General features: G+C 41.6%; 1 protein-coding gene across 3 annotated transcripts in view; it reads right to left on the bottom strand.

Annotated features, from left to right (window-relative positions):
- The window catches only part of rngtt (RNA guanylyltransferase and 5'-phosphatase), a 67,914-nt gene that overhangs the window by 5,597 nt on the left and 38,148 nt on the right, over window positions 1-24,169 (bottom strand). For 2 of the 3 annotated variants that reach the window (XM_030782124.1, XM_030782126.1), the window contains exons 12-14: window positions 18,157-18,225; window positions 6,929-7,029; window positions 890-956 (exon numbers count right to left, since the gene is read on the bottom strand). In XM_030782124.1, coding sequence (XP_030637984.1) covers window positions 890-956; window positions 6,929-7,029; window positions 18,157-18,225 — 237 coding nt within the window. The remainder of the gene's footprint in view (window positions 1-889; window positions 957-6,928; window positions 7,030-18,156; window positions 18,226-24,169) is intronic. The other variant, XM_030782127.1, reaches the window with a different exon arrangement.

The raw sequence follows: 24,169 nt of genomic DNA, 5'->3' as shown, positions 1-24,169 counted from the left end.
ACCAATCAAAACGCAGACTTCACCTCAGGGAAAGGTTGCAGAGAGAGAGAGAGAGCGGTGACATGTTCGTACTTTATCACGATGCCTTCCTTTCGCTTGGCTTTCCGTCTTCTCTTTTTTTTTTCCCCCCAATCAAAGCTTTTTTTTTTCTGTGGGTCCCTGCATGTGCTCAGCTCTCATCTTCTACCATATCCCCCACCCACCCCCCCATCCCGCAACCCCCACCATCCCGCAACCCCCTTGCACCCCCCCCCCCCCACCCCCCCACACACACCTCCACCCCCCACCCCCCGCAGATGCGCGCGCGGAGATGCAGGTAGCAGGATGTATGATTAATGAGCCGTGTCTGAGCAGATCTGAGTGTTTGATCCCGTCTTAAATCCTGCCTTACAGGGTACCTAGCACGTACCGCCCCTCAGAACAAGTTTTCAGGTAAAAGGAGCAGGAAAAGGAGGATAAGTTTGGTGAAGACAAAGAAGGAAAAGCCACGCGTAGGGCTCGAAGAGTAGACTCTTCACACAGAAAGCTATGAGTCATCGTGAAGTTTGCGTGTGTGTGTGAGTGTGTGTGTGTGTGCGTGTGTGAGTCTTAGAAGAACAAGCAAAGAGACAACTAACATAGTGTGTGAAATACAGACTAACTTCCTATAGCTCTGCAGTAGTATAGCATTTGACATTTGATTTTATTTTATTATTTTTATTTATTCTTTTATTTTTTGACGGTTTGAATAAAGTTTTTTGAATACCGAACAATGCAAGAGATGTGAGTGGAAAAATTTGAGGCTTAGCTTAACCAGGTCACAGGAGCGCCTTGTTGTCGTGTGACAGCGGCCAGCGTGAGACGTTAGAATCAAAACGATAGTGTGAGATGGCAGCGGCAGCTTTCTCACCTTCATCTGTGCAAAGGGCATGTCATAGTTTCCAACATAAAGCAGTCCAACCGTCTGCGGGATCAGCCTGCAAGTAAAAGACACATTCTTTCATTAGTGAATGCAAGCCTTCCTGTCATCAACACACACAAACATGTAAACACGCGCGCGTGAACTGTACGCGTACATGACTCATTAGCAATATGGCAAGGTGGCTTTTATCATATTAGAGGACGTTTTCAGCACCTACTGCTCTCTTACGCAGCTGTGTAACACTCTATCAAATTAGCAGGGGGGAAAAAAAAAAAAAATTGAAAATGGGTAGAGTTCACAGTTACTGTCACCCAACACCTCATTTTTAATGCTCACACATTTCTAAAAGTGACTGCACTAACCCTGAAAGTGCACGGGCAATTATAGCTCCGACAGAGAGAAGCACAGGGACCCAGTGAAGAGTCTGTCATTCGCTCCTTTTCAATCACTCCTTAATCGCTTTGCTGTCGGACGTCTAACTACGCTTTCCTCCACCTATTGTTTTACGAGCGACATGTTTAACGTGTGAAAATCTAATGCAGCGTGAAATTGGAGGGAAGAGCATGAAATCTTAATCAGGCTGTTGTGCAGTCCAATGGCTTGGTATGGAGGGGCAAACGGGGGGTCGGGGGTCTAATTAGTATATCGCATCGCCCTAACAGGATGTAGGGGTGTGTCGAGTTGCCCCATTTATTTAAGGAAACACACACACACGCAAACACACACACACACACACACACATACATATACCAGTGCTCTCCGTCCTAAATACTAGGAGGGGTGTCAAATGGCTTCCTGTGTCTCTGTGGGCTTATTTCAGCCCAGAGAGACACTCCAGAGGAAATGAGGGGTTTCGAGCTGCACTGACGCGTTAACCACAGAGCAAGGCTGAAGTCGGAAGCCATTCTTCTGCCCACGGCTGGGCTCAGGCAAAAACTCGAGGACTTAACTCTGCAGACAGAGGACATGTCTCTCTACATGACCCCTTCTTGAACCCAAAGTACAGCCTAGGCAGACAGAGGCAAAGAAAACCCAGAGGAAATGGAAATAACTAGAACAAACCCGTGTTGATCAGTCAGTGGTGCTGTTTTTATGAAACTATATACAATCAGGATGTGCTCTGATACACTGTAAAACACACAGATACAGCACAAAGTATACTGGATAAGAATTATGGGCACTTTACAAGCTGTTCTCATATCATTTTTTTTCTTCACGAGAAACTTTAATGGTCAGACTTCACCACCTGTATGGCTTTGATTTCAGCATCAATTTTCCTCCATCAGACAAACCACTGAGTTCCATTTTTCTTGAAGCCTTTGCTTTCGTTGCATGACAGTTTTCCATCATACGTCTCGGCAACACAAAAATCGATACGCAGATCATTCGTATCGACATGACGTTCCAAATATAACTCAACAACAAGATTTTGGCAGCAATAAAAATAAACTCGGGTGCACGAAATAGAATTTGCCCGTAAGCTTTGACTACAGTGTCGTCGTGATTTCTCGTGCTACGTTGAGAACGCTGAGTCAATGTTCCGCAGCAATAATGATGCCTTATGCTAGGCGCACGTGCTAATGTTTATCTCATGCAGAGATCAATCAGAACAGTAAACAGTTCTAAAATCTTATCAAAGGGTGAAAACAGGTGTGAGGCATCAACCTTCACAACACCGGCAGCCTCATCTAACGAACATAAACAACAGATCCATGTGACAAACTTAAAAGGAAAAACGCACAAAGAGCGAATTTCCAATTCATTAGCAGCTGCTGATTAGTGTGCGTGTGTAAATGTTTCTTCTCCAAAAAAGTTTTTTTTTTTTTTTTTTTTTAATATTATTTCTGATGTAATTCACCAGAGATGTCTACAGCCTCTGCATTCTTTTGAAGAAATATGACGTTTTTACCTAAGTTAATAAGTAATGATCTAGGAGGTCTGCTCTCATCTCATCTGATAAGTATCGTGTTCCATGTGCCGGTCAATAATAAAACGCGCACACTTCTATTATTGTAACCTAGAACAGTCTGGGCAAGTTTGAGACGACTTCTTCATCTGAAGAACTCTGAACAGAGAATGTTCCACATGTGGTTTAATTTAAATTAGTCAAGATTAAAGCATTTACTGCACTCCTTTCATAAGCAAGCTCTCCAGAAATAATTTGATTTCAAATAGTCATACTTTAAATGGCATTGCTACATTCCTCTGCTTCAAAATTCCCTTTTCATTTATTTATTTATTTAAAAGTGTTTAATTTCCATTCTACCCTTATCTGACTGGCAAAAAACTGTGTATTAGAAACATTGCTCTGCAGGTGTCCGACCTGTGGCAATTGCTGAAGAAAAATAATGCACCAACAATTTTTAGAAACAAAATGAAAGTGAAGAAAAGACTAAACTCTGTCATTAGGAACTGGCGGCGATATGTAGTCACATTACTTTTAGTGATGGGGCACTCATAGTGTTTAATGTTTTGAAATAAACACAAAAAAGGTAGTCGGGCCAAAAACCCCACCCACAACAGATCAACTCCCCCCACTGTGCCTCTGCAGTCACGCTCACCAGACACCCCCCTAGTGTAGTCCACTGAGAAACATCTTTTGGAATCCCATCGTTAAGGTTGGCTTCTGTGCAGCTCTCCAACATGTCATTTGTCACAGCGGAAAGGACCACACGTCAACTGGTGCAAAAACAAATTCATATTCTGCACAATAACAAAGGACAGTTACTGCGAATGCATAAAGCATCCTTTCTGTTTTCCCATTCTAGAACATTCTGGAGCCCACTCCTGAAAATTTAACAGTTCCAAGTCACTGAGGGAAAGGACATTATAAGATTCTTATTGAAGTAACAGCTGCATTACGAATTGTCAGGGGATGTCAATTACAATTAAAACTCTTCTTGACGTCCTGTGGGGTTCCACTGATTTCTGAATGACATCACTGTCCTCTCCTTTTGACTGCCCTAAAACCACACAAAATGGCTAAACAAAACAGAAAAGCACTCAGCAGCTTAACAACTACCTCTTTTACATGCTAACAGCATTCAAACACTTCAGTTTAGTAGCACATAAAGGATTTGGGGATTTAAAGTTGGTTTGTTAAAAATGCAAAACCACCACTCGAGAGTGAGATAAGAAAGGACAAGGAGCATGTGTTTGGTTTGTATTTATTTGACTGCGACCGTACTGATGCATGGGAAGCAGCCAAGCAGAAGAGGGCAGGGCTTGCGGCGTCAAACGATGAGTATTCAGAGCCATACCGCAGACCTACTGAATGTATTCTCAGCTGAGTTCTGCACTGCCACTGATAAAGGAAAAATATAGAGATCGCCTGCGGCTAGTTGTTCAGGCCCAATAATTGGGATTTCACTTCCAAAGCATTACGTCTGCAAAACTGAAAAAAAAAAAAAAAAGAAAAGAAAGGCTTTCCAGTTGACCAAAGTTTGGACCTCACAAGAAAACAAACAAACAAATAAAAAAACAAAACAAACAAAAAACCCCAAAACAAAATATATGCACACAGCGGATTGACGTTTTGCTCAAAATTACCTAAATTTTTTTGATCAGTTAACTGCAGGTTAATGAGATCTCTTCATTTTTCGGTCTGCTTCTAGATGAGATCTTTCCATACATCAGTCTGATTCTAGATGAGATCTCTCTACGTGTTAGAATGATTCTAGATGAGATCTCTCCACGTGTCTGGCTGATTCTAGATGAGATCTCTCCATGTGTCTGATTCTGAACTCTAACAGACCTGGAGCTCAATACAGTTGGTGTTAGACAGGATTAAGAATGAACCATTTTTGGGGAAAAAAAAACACCCCTTTTTTGCTGCAAGTCTGAACGTCTTTGGCATGGCCAAACCTACAGCTTTTCCTACGGCTGTGGCACAGCAAGAGCAATTTAGTGCCTGCTTTATTCTGCAGTTTATCTATACTCATCTATACTAGGTTACAGGCATCCATCAGGAAGTACAGGATTAGAATTCACACATTACATTAGAATTCATCGCCATGACTCATTAGAATCCAGAGACTTCTCTGACCCAGGCAAGATGATGTTAAGGAAAAATTTCACACTGAATATCTAAAGCCATGACATCTATGCAAGCCAATGTGATCAAGCCTTCTTGAAAAATGTTCTTCTTCATTTTTTTTTTTTTTTTGCAGAACCTACGCAGAATACTTCAACAGAGGAGTTTGACAAAACATCCCTCTCTCTCTCTCTCTTTCTCATTTCTTTTCAGCCCTCTTCCTTTTAAAATCTCTACCAACAGAGATGGAGAGTGAGTGTGTGTGTGTATGTGTGTGTGGGTTGAAAGACAAACCCTTGTAGCTTTCCAGCATATCACTCAAAAGCTTAACTTAACAACTGTCATCACACACATACTAACAAGACCAGAGCTCGGAGAGAGAGCAGTGCTCTAAGCATGTTCAGTTATATGGTGTTGGGGAACAATCTTTGATGTGCGAGAGCAACAAGGTTGGGCTGGACTCTTACCATCCGACACCTTGTCACTGCCTAGCTGAAGATGAAACACCATTAGTTCTATGGCTAACTGTGTTTTCGCAATCTAAAGAAATGCTGTTTATAGCACTACAGCCTTCACTGCACTGAAAGCTTCCTTAATTTGGCTTTGCTGAGACTGTGGCCAGGACAGGACAGAGTACTGTTAGTGATTTCTGTTACTGGCAGTAAAGCGTCTGGTGGGTCGAACTGTCAAAGCAGAGGAGCTCACAGTGTCAGGGGAGTTCTATGGGAGATGCCAATTCTTGGCGTGGGCAGAGGTATCGTGTCAGCTCAAGACTACAGTTATTGATCTGTTTACCCATCACCATGGTCCCACTTGTCTCCACATGTTTTATCACAAACACTCCATGGTCCCCAGTACCTGACAAACTCTGTCAAACAGCACTCCGCCCATGAGCTGAAAAGTCCAGCTTATAAAAGTGTCTTATGAAAATGGAAAAAAAAAACACATTTCTCAGTCTCAAAATGTTCTGAAAAAGTTTCTGCAAGTGCAGCAAAGCACAGACAAACCTTTAATCCTCATCCATATTCACAACACTCAACGTTCACACCAGTTTTCCTTCAGCAAAATTAAGGGCCCTTTTTTTGGGAGGGGGGGGTGGGGGTAAAGTAAAGTATAGAGTAATCTGTGTATCTCTCTATCACTTTGTCAACTTAACATATAATGCTGTTAAGTGTCTAAACAGAGCACATGTCTTTATTCAGGGTCAGAAAATGAAAAAGTGAGTGAATCAGTGAGAGAGAGAGAGAGAGAGAGAAAGAGAGAGACACAGAGGCAGAAAATGAGAAAAAGAGAGAGTGTCTGGTCTCATTAAGCGGTGAAGCTGACCAAGCCTTGAGACCTGACCATCATTAGCATTGGCTGCTAGGTGCCATGACAACACCTCACTTTTGACATTAGCTACATGTACCATCAGGGAGCACTGGCAGGCTGAGTGATGGCGCCAAAAGAAAAAAAAATGTATCTGAGGACTCTCACAGACACAACAACCTTAAAAAAAACCCTCTGAAAACAGCCTTGAGCCAAATAAAATAAATAAAATTAAAATAAATTTACTCTCGAGAATCTCTAATACTGAAATGAGAACCCAGACACATTGCAGGTATGTAATGGCATTCATGCCTGTTGGCATTGCTTTTTTTGTTGTTTATATTTGGACAGAAAATATAATATGAAAAAAAAAGAGAAAAGTTTCTGTTTGAGGGTAATGAGTAATTTCCATTACTTGTTCATAATCATTTTGAGCTTGTGTATTTTTTTTTTTCTCACTCTCTGTTACACTCACACACGAAGAGAAAAGAAAGACATTGTTAGCACAGATACACGCATCTAAAAATACACTTGTGTTTTATGATGTCATGTTACAAAACATGCATCAAAGCCAGCACAAGTTTCTCTCCACGCGGGTTTTTGATGTCTCTGACTCCTGAGGCACACAGAGAGGTGTTAGTAGGAATAGTGGGCAGAGCTCCGTAACCATAGCGACGATGACTCACCCTTCTCCTCCGACCTTGGTGATCTTCAGACGGAAATCCACAGAGTTCTGACTGGGTGGTTTCCACTTCAGGATGTCATCACACCTGCCTGGCCTGTATTTCTGTAAGGCCAAAAACAGAATGAGAGTGTGAGGGGAAAAAAAAAAAAGAGAGAAAGAGAGAGAGAGAGAGAAAACACACATGACAATATGGGTCCATTCAATATAAATGTTGATTTCAGCATCCTCAAAGTGAATTTCATCATAACAGATACTGGTGCTGTCACAAAGATTGACACTGTCCTCTTCAAGCCACCAAATGATACCTTCTAGACAATTCCACGGCATAAGAAGGTTAATATAAAAAAAAACAAAAAAACAAAAACAAAACAAAACATTATGCATGCATATTAAAGACACTTTTTTTTGGCCTCTTAATCATAATCTTGTGGATTAACTATGGAATAAATACGGTTTTAGATCTACTTCAATAAAAATCCCCAAACAAATATTATCAATAAGATGACCGCCATCTCATGCAGCTGTAATCATCACCACACAACATTTTCACAGGCTAGTGGCTTGGAAAATTGAGATAATTACGTTGATATGGGACAAAACTCTCCTCCGTAGCTCTAAATTTAGTTCAGGTAAGGACACGGTGCTTTAATACAAACAGCTGCCTGTGATATAGAGAAGGCAAGTGTAGGATCCCAGAACACATCTAAAGCGACACGGAATTCCTCTTGATTACGATTCTCTATGAGACGTCCAGGACCATGAGACATCCTGTGGGAACATTCAAAAACGTAGCGCTCACTAAGCTTGTTTTAGGGAGGGAAAATCTGTTCATCTTTTCTGACACTTCAAGAGCCTTTTAAAACAGCTCTGCTCTTCACATTCTAATGAATTCACAGAAGGTACAATTGTTTTCTTTTCTTTACTGAAAGCAATGCTTTATATAAAGGTAATTCTTTGAACAAAAGCAATTCTTTTTTTTTAACCTTTAATAAGACTTAATAAAAACTGACGTTTGGCAAAAGTTCCACGGCTGAACAGTCCACTCAGCCGAGAACTGCACTCAGGTTATAACGTCCGTAACTTAGCAACCGTTAGAATACTGATTGCTCTTAGGGTGTGTTCACAATTGTAGTTTGGTTCCCTTGGTCCGGACCAATGCACAAAATGATGCACTGTTGCATTTTAGTTCTAGTTCGCTTAGGGTTCACATTGACATTTACCCTCAGACCAAAAGTTGTGAACAAATGCACCGAAAGGCCACATGGATTAAAAAAATCATATCATGATCAGACAGATTCGATGCCCAAACATTCTACAACAACGGTGACAAAACTGTGGCAAAAAAGAAAGGGAACTGACGATACTGGAATCACGATATATTCTGACGTGCCAAGAATTGTGTTTTTTATTTACCACTTCTGGTACCGTAATGAACTAAGAGCTCTGAAAGAGATGAAAGAATACATGCATAAAACAAGACAGGGAGACAGAGTTCATCTGTCGTAAACACCACAAAATGTATGCTTGATGAAGGAGATGATACATCGTTCAGCAGTATCAGAAAATGACGGGCAAAATAGTTGCTATTATCAAAAGAAGCAGGTACGCTTGTTTACTCTGTCTCTATAAAAGGAAGCACAGAACTAGGGCTGTCTGATCATTTATAAGCACATTTAGTCAGTCAGGACATAGTCTGTGTTCTCTGCTGTTCTTGTAAATAACATTCGCCCACCATATTATTCCATCTTCCTGTAAAGATAAAGAGTGGCCAGTTAGCAACTTCACCCCCCGCCCCTCCCCCAAATAATGTCATACTATGTTAATCTGACAAAATGTTAATGAGGCGTTTCACCTCCTCATCAGTTCACATTTGCCCTCTATTCATCTTACTCCTCTTGTTTGTATGCGTATTGTTCAAACAACATCAACATCCGCTCTGTTCTCACAAAATCCCACGTACTTCAGCATCATATCCAAGACCGGTGGTATCACACACAGTCGTACAGCATATCACAATTCGGTTGAACTGGACCAAACAGGCGAAGTGTGAGCACACCCTCAAAGGACCCATTATGTTTCTGACTGCAAGTTCGCAAGAAGTTGTGGATGAATTTACATCCAGAAACTTCATCAGGTCATAGTTAAATAGAGAAGCACATTTCAACAAGGGCTTTGGTCATTCAGAGCACTTCAGTTAGGTCTTCAGATACATAATTCATGACAGGGTTCTGACATTTTCACCAATTCTAAGAATGAGGGATGACTACCTTTCTACTTCCATTAGATCCAAACAAAACCCAAGATTAATTCTGCCCCTTCAAAATTTTTACAGAGTACATCATTCCTGTCCAGTATCCCTTGGGGTAATGGTTAAATGGTCTATTGTTTACTTTTGCTTCTTAAGGAAAAAAAAATGGAACAAAAGCTCCATTTATCCAGCTTCCTCCTTATGCCCCCCCTCCCGTCCCCTCCCGTCCCTGAACCTTGATGTTATTCATTGATTTGGGGTCAGTGCCTGTTTCGATTAGCTACCTGTTAGCGCATGGACTCATATTCTGCACCTGTTTACTCAGGCATCTCAGAGGACAACCCAGGCTTGTCACGAGTCCACAGTGCGGGGAAAAAAAAGGCGTGGACAAAACACGCTGTCATGATTAAACAGAGGATTAGCGAGTCTACATTCACCAAGAATGTAGAACATAACTTTAATGAAGGGATTAAGAGAAGGCCAACAGTGTGTGAGAGAGTGATTTATGTTGGATTTATATGTCTTAAAATAAGATTTTTTTGATATAATAACAAAGCTGCTGAAAACGAACTTTTCATCCCAAAGGGCGTTTGAAATTTCTTCATTTCCTTCATCTGTTTGAAATTTGAACATTTTCTGCAGGTTAAGACTCCTCTGAGCCATAATGTAGAAATATGAAGCAATATCAAGCAAACCCTTAAGACTCGCTATTTGAGGGAGAATGTTAAAAGCAGAAGAGAAACAGCGGGAAAAATCGTTTTAAGTTTATAAACCCACAATTTGAAATGTAAAACAAACTGAAACAGCATCAAGTACAGGCGGCAAATTGAACGAAAAATGATACCACAGAGGCAGTAAAATTCTCACCATTACTCAAACTATCTCCGTAAGGGGTTTATTGTCAGTGTGACTGAAGTTAGGGTTTCTAAGTTCAGCGCACTTGAACTCGAAGTCGTAGTCTGCCAGTTTGCTTTGGGAGAGAGATGAAAAAGAAAGAGAGAACACAGTGTCCTTCTTTTGTCTATCTTCCTCAGCCATGTATGTGGGCGAAGGCTTGTGAAAGGTCCTGAAAGCACAACTATTTCTCCACTACGGCCACTCTGGACAAATCAGTCCTGGAAATGTGAACAACAGAGCAATGTCTTCTTCTCCAGGGATCTCTGTGTATGTCTTTTCTTCCTCATAGGTGGGTGTGAAGATGGAACATCCCTCAATGCAGGCTGTCACACTGCATTGTTGGTAAAAGGAAATTTCCAATACAGGCATGAAGCTCTGGCAACGTGACAGTCTATTTAAAACCATATGTCCATCAAAAAGAGGGCCAGTAACGAAAAAACTTGGCATGTGTATCTAAGGGTCTTCAGAGGAGATCTCTGGTAGTAAAAAAAAAAAAAAAGCAATAATAAAAAAAATAAAGAAACGAAAACAATATACAATAAAATGTTCAGATGCGACACAGGTAGGTTTCAGATATACTGTGGTGTTTTTGTGTCTCTTCTCAGACAATGCAAGCAAACGCAATATCATGATGACTGACTATGTTTCATGTCTTTTAGCACCACAATAAGCTGAAGTCATGCTGACCGTGCCTGTCTCATGCTGACCGTGCCTCACTGAACATGAATTTTCCAGCACTGTTTAGTAAAAAAAACAAAAAAACATGAGAATTCTTCCTATCAGTCTTACTTTTACACAGTGTTCGATTTACACACACACACATATATATATACATATATATATATATATATATATATATATATATATATATATATATATATATACCATTCTCCTCATTGAGGGGAGGTACAGAAAAAAGGGGTCAAACCAATCAACATCAAGGAGTAAGTCCACAATGCAACTATGGAAACAAGCCTTCCCAAGTATAGTGTGCTTTTCAGACTCTGTGCCCCTTGGTGATCTTCAAATTTATATTCTGATGACAATCTGCTGTTACATCTGTTTACTATCTGGAGCAGTATTATCACTTGAATAAATTAAAACAACAACAACAACAACAACTAAAAACAAAGCACATGGATGAGCAACTGGATGGATGCAACATTTAAATAATCAGAAATCAAAAACAAAGCCAAAGCAAGACTCATCTTTTTTTTTTTTTCCTCCCTCTGTACTGACTTCTCCTGCCTCCATCAATTTCCATTTCGGATGTGATAGAGGAATAATATGCACATTGCCCATAGACACAGGACAAAATGCAGAGTTCCCCATGTGACTCTCCATGTGAGGATCCAGTGGAAAAACACCATGCGTAGGAGATATTCTAGCATATTTTGGGCATTCATCTCTACCATCTGTCCCCTGCAAAGAGAAAGGATGGGCCATTGGACGGTTCTCTCAACTAGTGAAGCGCTTGGTAAAAAAGACAGGAGAAACGCCAGGCTCCATATCACTGTAACACTGAGAGGAACCTTAAGCCTGTTCAAGGCAGTACAGTTGATAATCGCCTAGGAATACGGTGTCCGTGGAAACTAGAAAGTCCATGACCAAACGGCGGTTCGTCACACTCCCTATCAAATTAACACAGTTAGGGAAACGTTTAATTAAATCTTACAGTGAACAAATAAAGCAGTTTTGCCTAATTTGGACAGAAAACACTGGAGCGTTATTCACTTGAAAGATGGTCTTCATTGACTATCCTTGGGCAGCCTTTGATTATTGGGCACTTAAGAATTAAGAGACTGTCAGTACCTCCTCCCCAGAGCCAGGTTTCCTTTGACAACAGTACTCAATCAGGAATTAAAGCAACAAATCCAAACAGGTAGCTTATGAAACAGTATGTACAAATGGGGATAATATGGGTTTAATCTTGAGAATAAAAATAACAGGATGATGAAGCCTTAGAGACCGACGGGAACTTGAGGAGAATTTGCTTTCCGCTTCAGGCAGCGTGATGCATAAAGGCCAAGGCTCTGAGGTGAAATTAATAACATCTATCTAAATTGGCGGCATCAATGACCTCGGGACAATTTCCTCACACAAGCAGGAGAATGATTTGAGGCTGAGTGTTGTGTGCGGGAGGAAAGGGACCAGGGCAAATTTTTATAATAACACTTTCCATCTGATATCGTAAAAGGAACGATGAAGATAATGTATGCACAAATTATTTCATTGTCATGTAACAATATTAGACTGACTCCACCAGTACCTTTAAAGCCAAAAGTAAAGTAATTACAACTTTCCTGATTTACTGCATTTTCAAAAGCGGGCGTTAATGCAAAGGAAAGAGAGGCAACTCACCTAAAAACTAAGAACTAAAAAAACTTAAAGAGCATCTTCAGACTGACTGATGTGTGAAATCACATGTTATCAGGCTGGATTGGTAGTAAATACATTAACAACAAATAAAATGCTGAGAAAATTACTGGTCTGGTTCCTGCCTTTCCTTGGCGATTCAGTGGTTGCTGTGCAGGACTCAGACATTTTCTGATTAACACAGTTCAAGAAGGTGAAATTCTTGGTGAGTTTTTGTAAACACAGCACAAAGATCACCATCTGGAACATTTCACCCATTCGCGATATGACCATCTGCACCGATGACATTCTCTCTGGTGATTAACGTCGAGGATATTTCTCCTTTCCATCTTCAGAATCAAAAAAGCCACCTCCGAAGGACATAGCATGTTCGAAAGGATAATGCAAACAAAGCGAATGAGAGGTCAAGAACCCCGCTGAGAGAATCAAAACCGAGGACAAAAAAGCGGGCCGGGTATATTCAGACCCAAACAATGCTGTTCGGCCCTCGGCTACACGTTCCCCCGCCCTCCGCTGTGAGGAGGATATTGACATGCTGCAGCTTTGAAGTTTCAAGCCTTAATCTGGCCCATCTATTTTTCCACACCGGTTTCTCTTTTCCTGTCTCACTGCAGACATCAGGCACCAGCGTAAAAAAAAAAAAACTAGGGACTGGTTTAAGATGGAACTGTGAAATCTGAGGACCAAGCATGCATTAAGAGTGCTAGTCACTCAGAGTCCAGCTGAGATACACAGCCGTATCGATACAACATGTTCATGGCAAAACCCAGAAAGTTGGGTATGTGTGAGCTATCAGAGAAGTGTTTTCCTGATGCATTTTTTGGGGGTAGATCAAGCAATGCACTGAGGACTTTACTATCATTACTAGCAGAGAACATGACAAATGTATTGTAGTTTACTCTCAAGGATTCACGTCCCTCTAAATGAAGCACTCAAGCAAATGGTGAGAACTTGTCAGACAACAGCTGAGCTTCAATACCAGCGGCTTACACTCGCTTTTCTCTTTACTGCCCACCCCCCCCCCCCCCCCCCCCCCCCAGACACACAGAGAGAGAACTTAACAAGTCATATTGACAGGCCAAGTAGTTTCAGCTTATTATTTCTAAACCATAATAGAGAAAGAGAAAATCAGCCTAATTTTGAGTGTAATTTTGATTTTCTTTTTTTTTTGTTCTTCAGGTTGAGCAGACCTGTTTATCACGTCCAAAGAGCCACCTGAGGTAAACAGAGGCAATTAAACAAAACAGGGTGATTTCTCTGTTAGTCTCTGAAATGACTGGCGGAGACGCGGCGCGTTAAAAATGGGTCGATTTGATTTAGCGTCCGCGGCTGTTTACTTCTACCGCCGTGCTTTATGTCTCTACGGAGCAGAAAACAACCACAGTCGGCCATTAGCTGCTGCTTTGAGTGAAGAGTCATCACTGACAGCTGGCAACGTCCAAAGGAATGAGTGTTCAACGAGGTCCTCAAATCCTATCTCCATTCCTACGCTATCACACCTCTCCCACTGCTGCCTTGAGAAAGCGATATTTCAGAGCAGTGCAACTGGAATTTACACAATGTTGGGTATGATGTCCAACTATTGCTTATTGAGTCTGGCCAGTGACTTTAGATATGGGATGCCAGCAACAGATGTAACAGAAATCAGCAGCCCACATGACAAAACTAGGCAACGTTAGTATTCAGCAAAGGCTTTCCAGGTTGAGGTCGAATCAGTCGAATTTCAGAAAATATTTAGCTCATACTCATTTGCTTATTTGTTGTGGCATTGTTAATTTAAGTCATTCATCCTACGGCTGAGTAATTTAATTTAGTGGCTTTGAGCCTTTAAACTCAAAATGACTGAAAATCAAATCACGAAATAAAACACAACGTCTTTCTACGGTCCATAGAGATTCCTTACTCTTAGAAGCCACAACTAAAGGTGGAGCGATACGGCAGCACGACTTCATCTCTAGGAACGCTCCGGCGCCGTGCTGTGATTCATTAACATGAATTCTGGCGTCTCGTTAATATTTCCAAAACATGAAGCATCATGTCTGAAGATATATGAAAAATCTCTGATTCACTTGCGCTGAGCATGATGCGTGGTGGTGCGTCGTGGGCAAGCGTGTTATTTTATGCTCCTTATGAGAACCTCCCCCTCTTCCACATGACTCTTCTCCGTAATGTATGCACCGTTTCCAGTTTCTGAGGGCTAAAACATGTCGCATTAAGTCAGCAAGGAGATAAATGGGATTGTTGTGTTACCCAGAGATGAATGAGACGCAGTGTATCTACATGTCCCTCTGTCACCAGCAAAGACAAGCACATTCGTCTGTATATCTGCTCTGAGGCATCGTGGAGGATTCAAAGTCTACGAGTGAGGCAGGTGATGGTAACTCTATGTGCCTGTTGTATAAGATGACATTTTCTCTGAACCCGTTGTCCCATGACCGACAAAGGAGGACAACTGAGATGCCATGACAAGTAGTTACAGCCAATGTCATCTCAGGATTAAATTCTTAACCAATCCCAAAATACTTTAGTCAAGCACAGCAGATATATTTTAAGGCCGAGATGGAGAGAGCCTGAGTTCAGTATTTCATAACATCGTTATTTAGTATAGTGCAAGCACTGTCATAAAGTGACAGTATAGCAGGGGGTTTTTTTTGACACTGCTGAAAAATTTCCCTTCTATTCAGCAATGCACTCTGAAATGTGGCCAGTTTTATAAGGCAAAATGACAACATTTTACTCTTTTCAGCTGAATGACAAAATGTTAATGGGAACTCGTTTTTTGGACTGACTTGAGGGAGGGCTGGAGACTTGGACCACACGGGCTGGCAGGGAAAAAGGTTCTGAGGAAATACCATCCTGACTGGCAGAATCCTGAGAGGCAGATGCCTCAGATAAGACAGCATCACCGAGTAAAGGGCTTCAAATTAACATTTAGGGCTCTCAGGTGAATTTAAGGTCACGGCTTACTTCAATAGTCCTTCGAAAAGTTTGGAGAGTGAGAAGATTTAACAGTTTCTGTCAGTTTAGGAGAAGGTGCTCCTCTGCTCTTAAGTCATACAGCACTGGAATATAATACTGTGTCAAAACTCTAAAGCTTGGGTGTTAACAAAATAATGCATTGGAATTTCCTTCCAACTTCACTAGGGATACCACTGACTATACACAAATTTCAGATAGAGCTTCATCTAGTCTGTTGAAACAAGCTGCAGTAAGACGTGTAGTACTTTTTGGTACTGTATGTACTATGCTTGTGTTAATACTATTCTGTTAAACCACATCCCAAGAACCAACTTCAAAGCAATTCAGGTCTCTCAAACTGCATATGTGAAGAGCAATGCACAATGTATTGACCATATTGATAACTCCAGTGGTGCAGGCTCAGGATAAAACTTTAACATATAAAAAAGAAAAAAAAACTGAGTTCATTTTTTATTCATTTCTATATTTAAAATGCGAAAGACTGTGTACCCATGGGCTATGGCACTCAAGTCGGTGGAGTGAACTCAACTCCAAAATAAAGTATGGACGCTCACAATACGGAGGAGAAAGAAATCACGAATAACCCTTTAATTTAAGCAACAGAATGCAAAACCGAGAGAAGACTATCATTAATCTTTGATGTCCTCCATTGTTCTCGACGCAAGTAGTCCTCCATGGGCGTCTCCTCCAAAATAGCCTTGGGAGAAATGAGACAACACTGCAGAATGGGCAGCTAGTTGAAAACTAGGAATTATGATTCCGCACGATTCAAATGAGCAAGCGGGGGGGGGGAGGGGGGGGGACGGAGACGGCACATGGCCGTAAACAACCATATGCCACATCCAGTTCTTGGTTTCTCAGGAAATGAACGCTGGGGCATCAGTAACAGAAACGACACACCGATTAGCGAGCCCGAAACTGACGCCTATTTCGCCAGCCAACCAGAAGTTTGTCATTTGCCTTCATCAGAATGTAACAGCAAGCACGCCAGCCGACATTTGCATAATCTCATTGTGCGCCCCTCCTTGGGGGTGACGGGGAAACGCAGAGCCACGGAACCTTCTACAGACAGCCTAATAATTCCTCCAGTCACACAAGAGTTCTCAGGGGCATCCATCAAAACTACTGCACTGAGAGAGAAGGGAATGTGTTTGGCGCAGCTGAGAAAAGGTCGTCTGATGTCAGACAGTTTTCCACTGTGGGGCATGACACAAACAGAAAATCCTCGACAAAACATATGGCACTTACCCGGGATGGAACAGTGTTTACAAAAATCTCAACTGGCTAAACAGAGGATGATGAAGGAATTTGGAATGTGTTTTTTTTTTTATTACTCCTCCAGAATGAAACTATTATAATATGTTTCATCATTACCTCAATTATTTTGAGAGGAATTTTATGCAAAAGCTTCAGGACTGAAGACCTCTCTGGCGAGGATTTGAGGGCCCAAGTCCAAGATCAGATTAAAAAAAAAATCTTTTAAAACAAACAACAAGTACTGATGAGCAGTTTATTGAACTTCTGTACCTCAATTTAACCTCTGAGTCAATAGCCAACCTGATGAAACCATTCGGTTTTATTTGCTCTAATATCATTGGTGTGTTTGCATTTGATTTAATCTGTTTTGAAGAAAAAAGGGGGAGGTAGTGCTGGATAAGGGTAGAGTCAAGAACAGATTAAGCTCTGAGGGTTTTGAAAAACTTTCTCAAAGTGTCAGCGGTTAATCCGTTCCATTAACTTAATCACACGCGCAATCAGCTTTAGCGAAGCCAAACTTAAAATGTTAAAATGACACTCAGCGGTAACGAAGCTAAGCTACATCCTCCAGAAGAACAACTCAGGCAGTGCCGCACATAGCCCAGCCTTTGCCATCAAAATCTCAAATCCGCAGTGCGACCAGAAAAAAAAACAAAAAAAAAACAGCTAGGTTTTATTTCGAACTGCACCAAAATCAGCCCGTACGGACTCAGCACCATAACTTACTGTTTTGACCTGATTCATTCATTGTTATTTTCATTCTTTGCCTATACCACTCGCAATAAGCACCTGACCACACTCTGTCATCGTCTTGATATGATGTGAAAGCTCCATAGCGTCGCCATAGTGAACGCACAAACGACAACAGGCGTTCTGGGTCCTTGGCAATTTCCAGGCTGGAGACGGGCGATTGGTGATTAATGGCAGAGATAAGAATGACCACTGTGGAGATAACATGTCGCGGCCCGGAGGGCAGCTGCAGCTCTGTGGCAGGAGGTCTGGAAAGGATGATTCCTCCCACATAACCCCAAGAAACACTGCTGCATCGCTTCCTGCTGAACAGCTTGGAGCATGACAACTAAAGAGAGGGGGGGGGGGGGGGGGGGGGGGGGGGGGGGTCCTAAGATTCTTAAGGAAGTAACCATCACTCTTGGGGCGTAAGCTCGGGTTCACTTCAATATTCCAGAACATTCTGATGGTTCTCACATCAAAGTTCCACAGCTTCACAATTCTACTGTCCTTCCTCTTGAGTTTCACTTCCAACTCCCCTGCCCCCTCCCCCTCCCCCTCCCCTCCAGTAAATCATGTAATGTAAAGCTGAGCGCGTATGTCAACATTCATACATAAAGTTTTGCGCTGTGCAAATGTAGACTGAGTGTCTCAGAAATGGAAACAATGACATGGCTGACTCAACAGATAAGAGGGCAAGATGTTGTACTGGGACAAAACATTGAGGTGCGTGTTCGACTTACCCCAGTAGGCTGGAAGATAAGGCCGTCCACTTCGTGACTGACCTGGGAACTGAAACTTCCCTCCAGTAGCTGAAAAACAGAAAGAAAGATCATAAACCCAGGAGCAATCTACTAATAGAGGACGATGACAGAGAAAAGGGAAAGGGACGTGCAAAATGGAAATGTAATGAAATTTGACAGTCAGAATGTCGTGCTGCGCACAGAATCTAAATTTCTCCGCAGGTGAGACAGAGCTGAGGGAAAGAGAAAATTAGCAGCTAAACGGAAGACATTTTCCACTCACCAACAACCAAAGAAAACTTCATCAAAGACAGAGCCATTAGACAAAAAACAGATTTCACATACTAATTTCTGGCTACCAAAATGCAACGCCATATTACAAGCCAAGGACTTCTCTTCGGCGCTGATGAGAATTGATTAAACGATTATCCCATATCTATGCATTTCGTTAGATAATTTTAGTGGGGAGAGAGGCGTCATTAGATATAATAATGTGAGCAGTGAGACACTAGCAAATTCAATCAACTCTGACACAACAGCAGATGTGCAGTTACAGGAAACCTAGCATGTGTTCTGCAGCAATCCGATGCAACAGGATAAATCCAAAGTTGTCGGTTACCTCCTGGTAATATTGTATTAAAACCACCGGCTCATTGCAAACCGTGCTGTAAACACCCTCTGTCTCTTATAGGAGCTTAGTCATGAACTAGCTATGTACTAAGTAATTCAGCAAGAGGCTTCCATTCAACGCGACATTACAGAGGAATGTTTGCAAAGAACAAATGAACTATTTGAAATGAGAGAACATTGAAAGGCAGTATAAAGGAATGGCATTATTCATGAAAGGATGAAGGTTCAGAGAGAAAACATGTTTGGGAGGGCTCTTACAGAGCTGAATAATTCTCTATTCACACTGATCTCAGTATGATGACAACAGAGCTGTCCCTAGTCAAGGTTACAGTGTTGAAGAGAAATAAGCAAGCCAAAACTCAACGTTCAGTCTTGTAATGAAAGCCACTAACAAGACAGGCTTTCGCCAGCAGGCTACACAAAAGGCCAAAGTCTCCAGCTCCAAACAATGAAGCATCTCCACCAAGGACAAAAACTCGTCATCCCACAAACTTTTATTTTTTTTGACATTTAGTTTTTCGACTTCTTGTTTTGTGTATGTGTGTTCATTAGTTTGGTGGTGCTTCTAGTCTAATACGGAATGTTCGAAGAACCTTGCTTTCCTTAATAAGCCTCCAGGAATGGAATAGTTCTCTCTCTCTCTCTCTTTCTCTCTCTCTCAGACAGAGATGGTACAGTTCGATCAGGGAGGGCAAACAATCTCATGCACAATCAATAAATAACTTATGAGGTCAGACAGCTGAGAGAATGACTCAGACCCAGATCACTCATTAGTCTGAAGGTAGAGAATATACAGCGAGAGAGAAGCGTGTGTGTGTGTGTGTGTGTGTGTGTGTGTTTTGGAGGCTTGTGGCGTGCTGGGGATTGGGCTGTTTGGCTCATGCTCTGTGAAGATTTTAAAAGGCGGTAGAGAGGTAATGTGGAGCTGATGGATTTACTGGACGTACGCGGCTGGCGGAGTGGAGGAAGAATGTTAGCCACAGGGCGAGAACACAAGAATGTATGTAGAAACATTCACACACTCACAGAGTGTACACCCACATGTGACCTAGAACTCAGACACGCACACACACACACGCACACACACAAAGAAAAGCAAATGCAATAGGCCCTTCCACCTACATACATACACAAACAAAAGCAGACAACACAGACACAGATACAGACACACACACACACACAAACACAAACACACACACACACACGTGTGTTCAGGGCCATACGAATACAGTGCAAAAAGCCGAGTGAAAAGCGAAAACCCTCAACATATATACCATCTCGGAGCACCATCATTTAAAATGACAAACGGCACTTGTAGTGACGCATGGAAAAAAATGTCAACAGTGCAGAGGGGTTCTCGTCATGTCACACCTCATAGAGAGGCGAGAGGCAGCGTGAAGTAGTCGTGACTGATTTGAATCTGTCTATCGCACTCACGTCAGATATAGAAGGGTCACAAAAACATCACACAGATCACCAATGACAGAATCTAGACGGAAGGAACACACCGAAAGTGACCTGTGATTGTTTATTGGCTGCAGAAAGGTGCAAGTAACCTACTGTGTGTTCGACCTACCTGACCCACCGTTGTGAACAAATTACGTATGGAATAGTTTCTGATGCAGTTATTGCTCAAGTGTAGCGTCCTCAAGTACTCCTAGATCTAATCAGTAGTTTTAAAAGCATTATTTTCATCCTTGACTGTGATTTAATAATTCCGCCAGTGTTCCCAGCAGGGCATAATAACAAATCTTAATATTTAGCTATCGCTGTCATCTCTCATCAGACTACATTTGTCGTCTGACTGTGCCAATTTATGCACAAATTAATGGGGGGGAAAAAAAAAGCCGCCTTCATCTACCCAACTGAACACGAACCCTGTCAATCAATCATTAAAACAAAGACATCTCACATGGGGCGGGGGCAGTGGGGAACTCGCAGAACCAAGAGACGAAGAGGGATATTGGGGTGGGGGGGGGGGGGGGGGGGTGATAGGCTGCTTGAAACTGTAGACAAATGGTGGTACTTTTCAAACTGGGTGTGGAAGAAGCCAGGGTCCATCGTGAAAGAGTACTAAACAAATGGCTGTGGAGGCTCCACTCCAGCTAAAGTCTTTACCTGAGAGATTCCACAGTCTCAGACTTTGCCATTTCCCATCAACATCAAACATAACTGAATCTCTCCCCGGTCTCCCAACTGCCACAAATCTGTCTGGAGTGTGAGTAAACGGTGGGAAACCCATTCCCCAAACAAGACTCCACAGGCGAAGACATGGTTTGTCTTTCGAAAACAGAGCTTTGTTCTAACAGAAGGTATCATCTTGATTAATGGCATCAAAATGGAGCACTCAGAAAAAACTAAAGCGTTGTGTGAACAGCTCAGAGACTAGAGTCCAGACAGGATATAAATTAACCGTGTGAAGGATTTAATATTGAGCCACAGTTTTCAGACGCAAGACAGATGGAGGAACTGAAATAGCAAAACTCCAATTTTTCATTTCGTGAAAAGTATCGCTGAAAAAAAAAAAAAAGAAAAAAATAGAGCCGCTTCTTCATCATTTTTAATGACACATTTAGAAAAAAAATCATGACAGGGCTTATCAAGACTTGGTTTTCCTGAATGTGCAAAAATGACAACAAAACCACTAAGCCCAATTAGACACCCACGACTATTCTAGAAGGTGCTGCAGCAGAGACAGCATTTGATGGTATTGTCTCTCTTTCCCTCCCCCTCCCTCCCTCTCTCCCTCTCTCTCTCACACATCTGTGAGACAGACCGAATGGAAGAACACTTTTCCTTCATCAGCAAGTCCAAACTCACTTTTTTTTTCTTTTTTTTGGGGGGGGAAAAATGTGAAAACAGAGATGCATCAAGACTTGAGCCACAAATGGAAAGTCAATGAATGCACCATCCCTCTCTTTGTCCCAAACCCCGTCTGTTTCTGGACACAGGAGAAATCTCAAAGGCTGCAAAACTGATTTCCCCCTGACGAAGCTTCATTTCGTATTCTTGTCAGAAACTTTAACGAGAATGAGACATGCTTTTAAGGAAAGGGGGTGGGGGGGGAGAGGGGGGGGGGGGGGGTGGGGGGGTGGGGGGAGATTTGATTTCATGGCACGGTACACACCTGAGATTCTTCAATTTGAAGAAATGCATAATTTCTCCAGCGCATATGAAGAAAGGTCAGAAGATGGACTGACTTCCAAAACTGTACGTACATGATTTAAAAAGGATTTTTTTTTTTTAATACAGTTTAAGGTAATGTGCTGTACACAAACACAATCCAATACAGTAATACCACACAAATTCCCTCACTCAAAACATCAACAAAAAAAAATAAAAAGACAAAGAGCTAAAAACAAAACGAAAAAAAATAAAAAGACACAGAGCTTAAAAATGATACACAAGGGGCATGAACACAGAAAACACCGGAGTGTTTGCAGTCATGCCTTGCAATGCAACTCTCCTTAACTTGCCTCTCTCTCCCTCTCTCTCTCTGACAGGCTGTGGATGTGGATGTACAATAAGCTAGACGACAGGGTGTTGATTGTAATGTTAAAATGAGACACACACACACACAGACACGCACACACACTCTCACAAAAAAAAAAAAAAATCCAACATCAAATTAATCATCTAGTTCAGACACCACCCAGCTGTCTTTTTCCATATGCAGGGGAATGTTGAGAGTGTCCCTAATGTTAAATGTTCAGTTCTAATCATTTAGAAGGACAGACAAGGTGCTGAACTGATGTCTGTGTGCAAAACAACGCTTAGTCAGAAGCTGCTGGGGGGGGGGGGTGCGGGACAAAAGAGCAAGCTTTTAACATGAATACATTTACATTTAGGATACTGGTGCCAAATTGTGTCAATTAAATAAACATTTCATTTGAAATCTCTTAATTTAGACGCATGGAGGGAGCACGGTTCTATTCATGAGGCGTGTCTCAGAATAAGCGATTAGCAATAGATTTACTGAAGCTAATGTATGGAAATCTCTTTTAAACTTAGGCAACCAGCTAAGAAACTTTCGCACTGCTATCAAAGTGCCTCAGACAGGTATGTTAAAATCGTTGTTTGACGTCTTAACATGAGATCAAAATCTCCGAAATCAGACTGGGTATCACAAATTAAAAACAAAAAAAAGAAACCAGGGGATCTCACAACAGCCGAAAAAAAATCTAATACCCTGACAGCTAGACACTGTCACGCCAAGGATGTTTTTAAAAAAAAAAGCCTTCCGACATGTCTACCTGCAATAAAGTTTTGTTTTAACTTGCTTTTCCTCATAGAAAGCTGAGTTGCGCAAAACCGTTCAGAAGAAAAATCGCAAGGGAAAAACTTTGCTACGGAACTGCCCAAGTGTGAAATTGAGTAAAATTTCTTGCTGTACCTTGCTTAAGTAAAGATGAATGGTGCACTTTATGATGGAGGGAGGGGAGGAAAAAAAAAAAAAAAAAGAAAAGAATCGGGCAGATTTAAATAGATAGTCGTACTGGTCTGTGATGTTCTTGTCAGCGGTTTGCACCTCTGAAGCTTTTTCGACTCATTACCTGTCAAAAGGATGAAAACGAATCGATATTTTGTCTTTAAATTAAAGCAGTCTGATTGCTTTTTTTTGTCCATACTCATAGTTTCCTACATCATACCTAGAGGGAGATGATGCATCTTCCCATCCAACATGTTACCTTTTTTTCCTTTTAAAAGATACAGCTCATTGATTTCAGTGTTGCTTATAGAGCGCGTCATGAAAAAGTGATGCCAAAGCTTTAGGGGCAAACAATAGGAGAGAAGAACATTCCAGAACATTCTAAGATTCTAAAAAAGAATGTGCGCTCTGAAACCACAAACTACATTTACAAAAAAATCCCCCGTTCTGCTGGCTCCTGCGTAAGATTCTGTTTCTTTCTCCGAGAAATCGCCGCCCTGTCTCTCATATTATTCGACCAAGGTTAGAGACAGAATTGAATCCATCTATTCAACCTCATCAGTCTTTCAGGTAAGAAGCTGCGAGTTTTTCTCATGCCAAAAGCAATTTGTCCCAAACCGCAGTATCTAAAAAGCAACACCTCCTGTCACTTTTCATTCCGAAAGAAGTATGCACCCATCCTCATTAAACAAGGTCCGACTCTTTTGTACTCGCACTAGTCTTTGGGGACCTGGTACTGACGGATGTTGTTTAATAAGACTATTCCCATTTAACATCTTTAAAGCCTTCATATAAAACGCATACAGATCAGCTACAAAGTGAAGGCAAGTTTGGGAAGGACATGAAATATTAAAGAGTACATTACAGGAAGATCTTAGACGCTCGCAGTGAAATCGGGTGTTGGAAAAAAAGAACAGATGTGAGAAACATTCGGTCTCTCACTACATTACTGTT

This window comes from Chanos chanos, chromosome 8 (genome assembly GCF_902362185.1).
Source record: "Chanos chanos chromosome 8, fChaCha1.1, whole genome shotgun sequence".
Taxonomy (NCBI): Eukaryota; Metazoa; Chordata; class Actinopteri; order Gonorynchiformes; family Chanidae; genus Chanos; species Chanos chanos.
The sequence above is the reverse complement of the archived record's forward strand: the minus strand, read 5'-3'. Positions and strand labels throughout refer to the sequence as shown.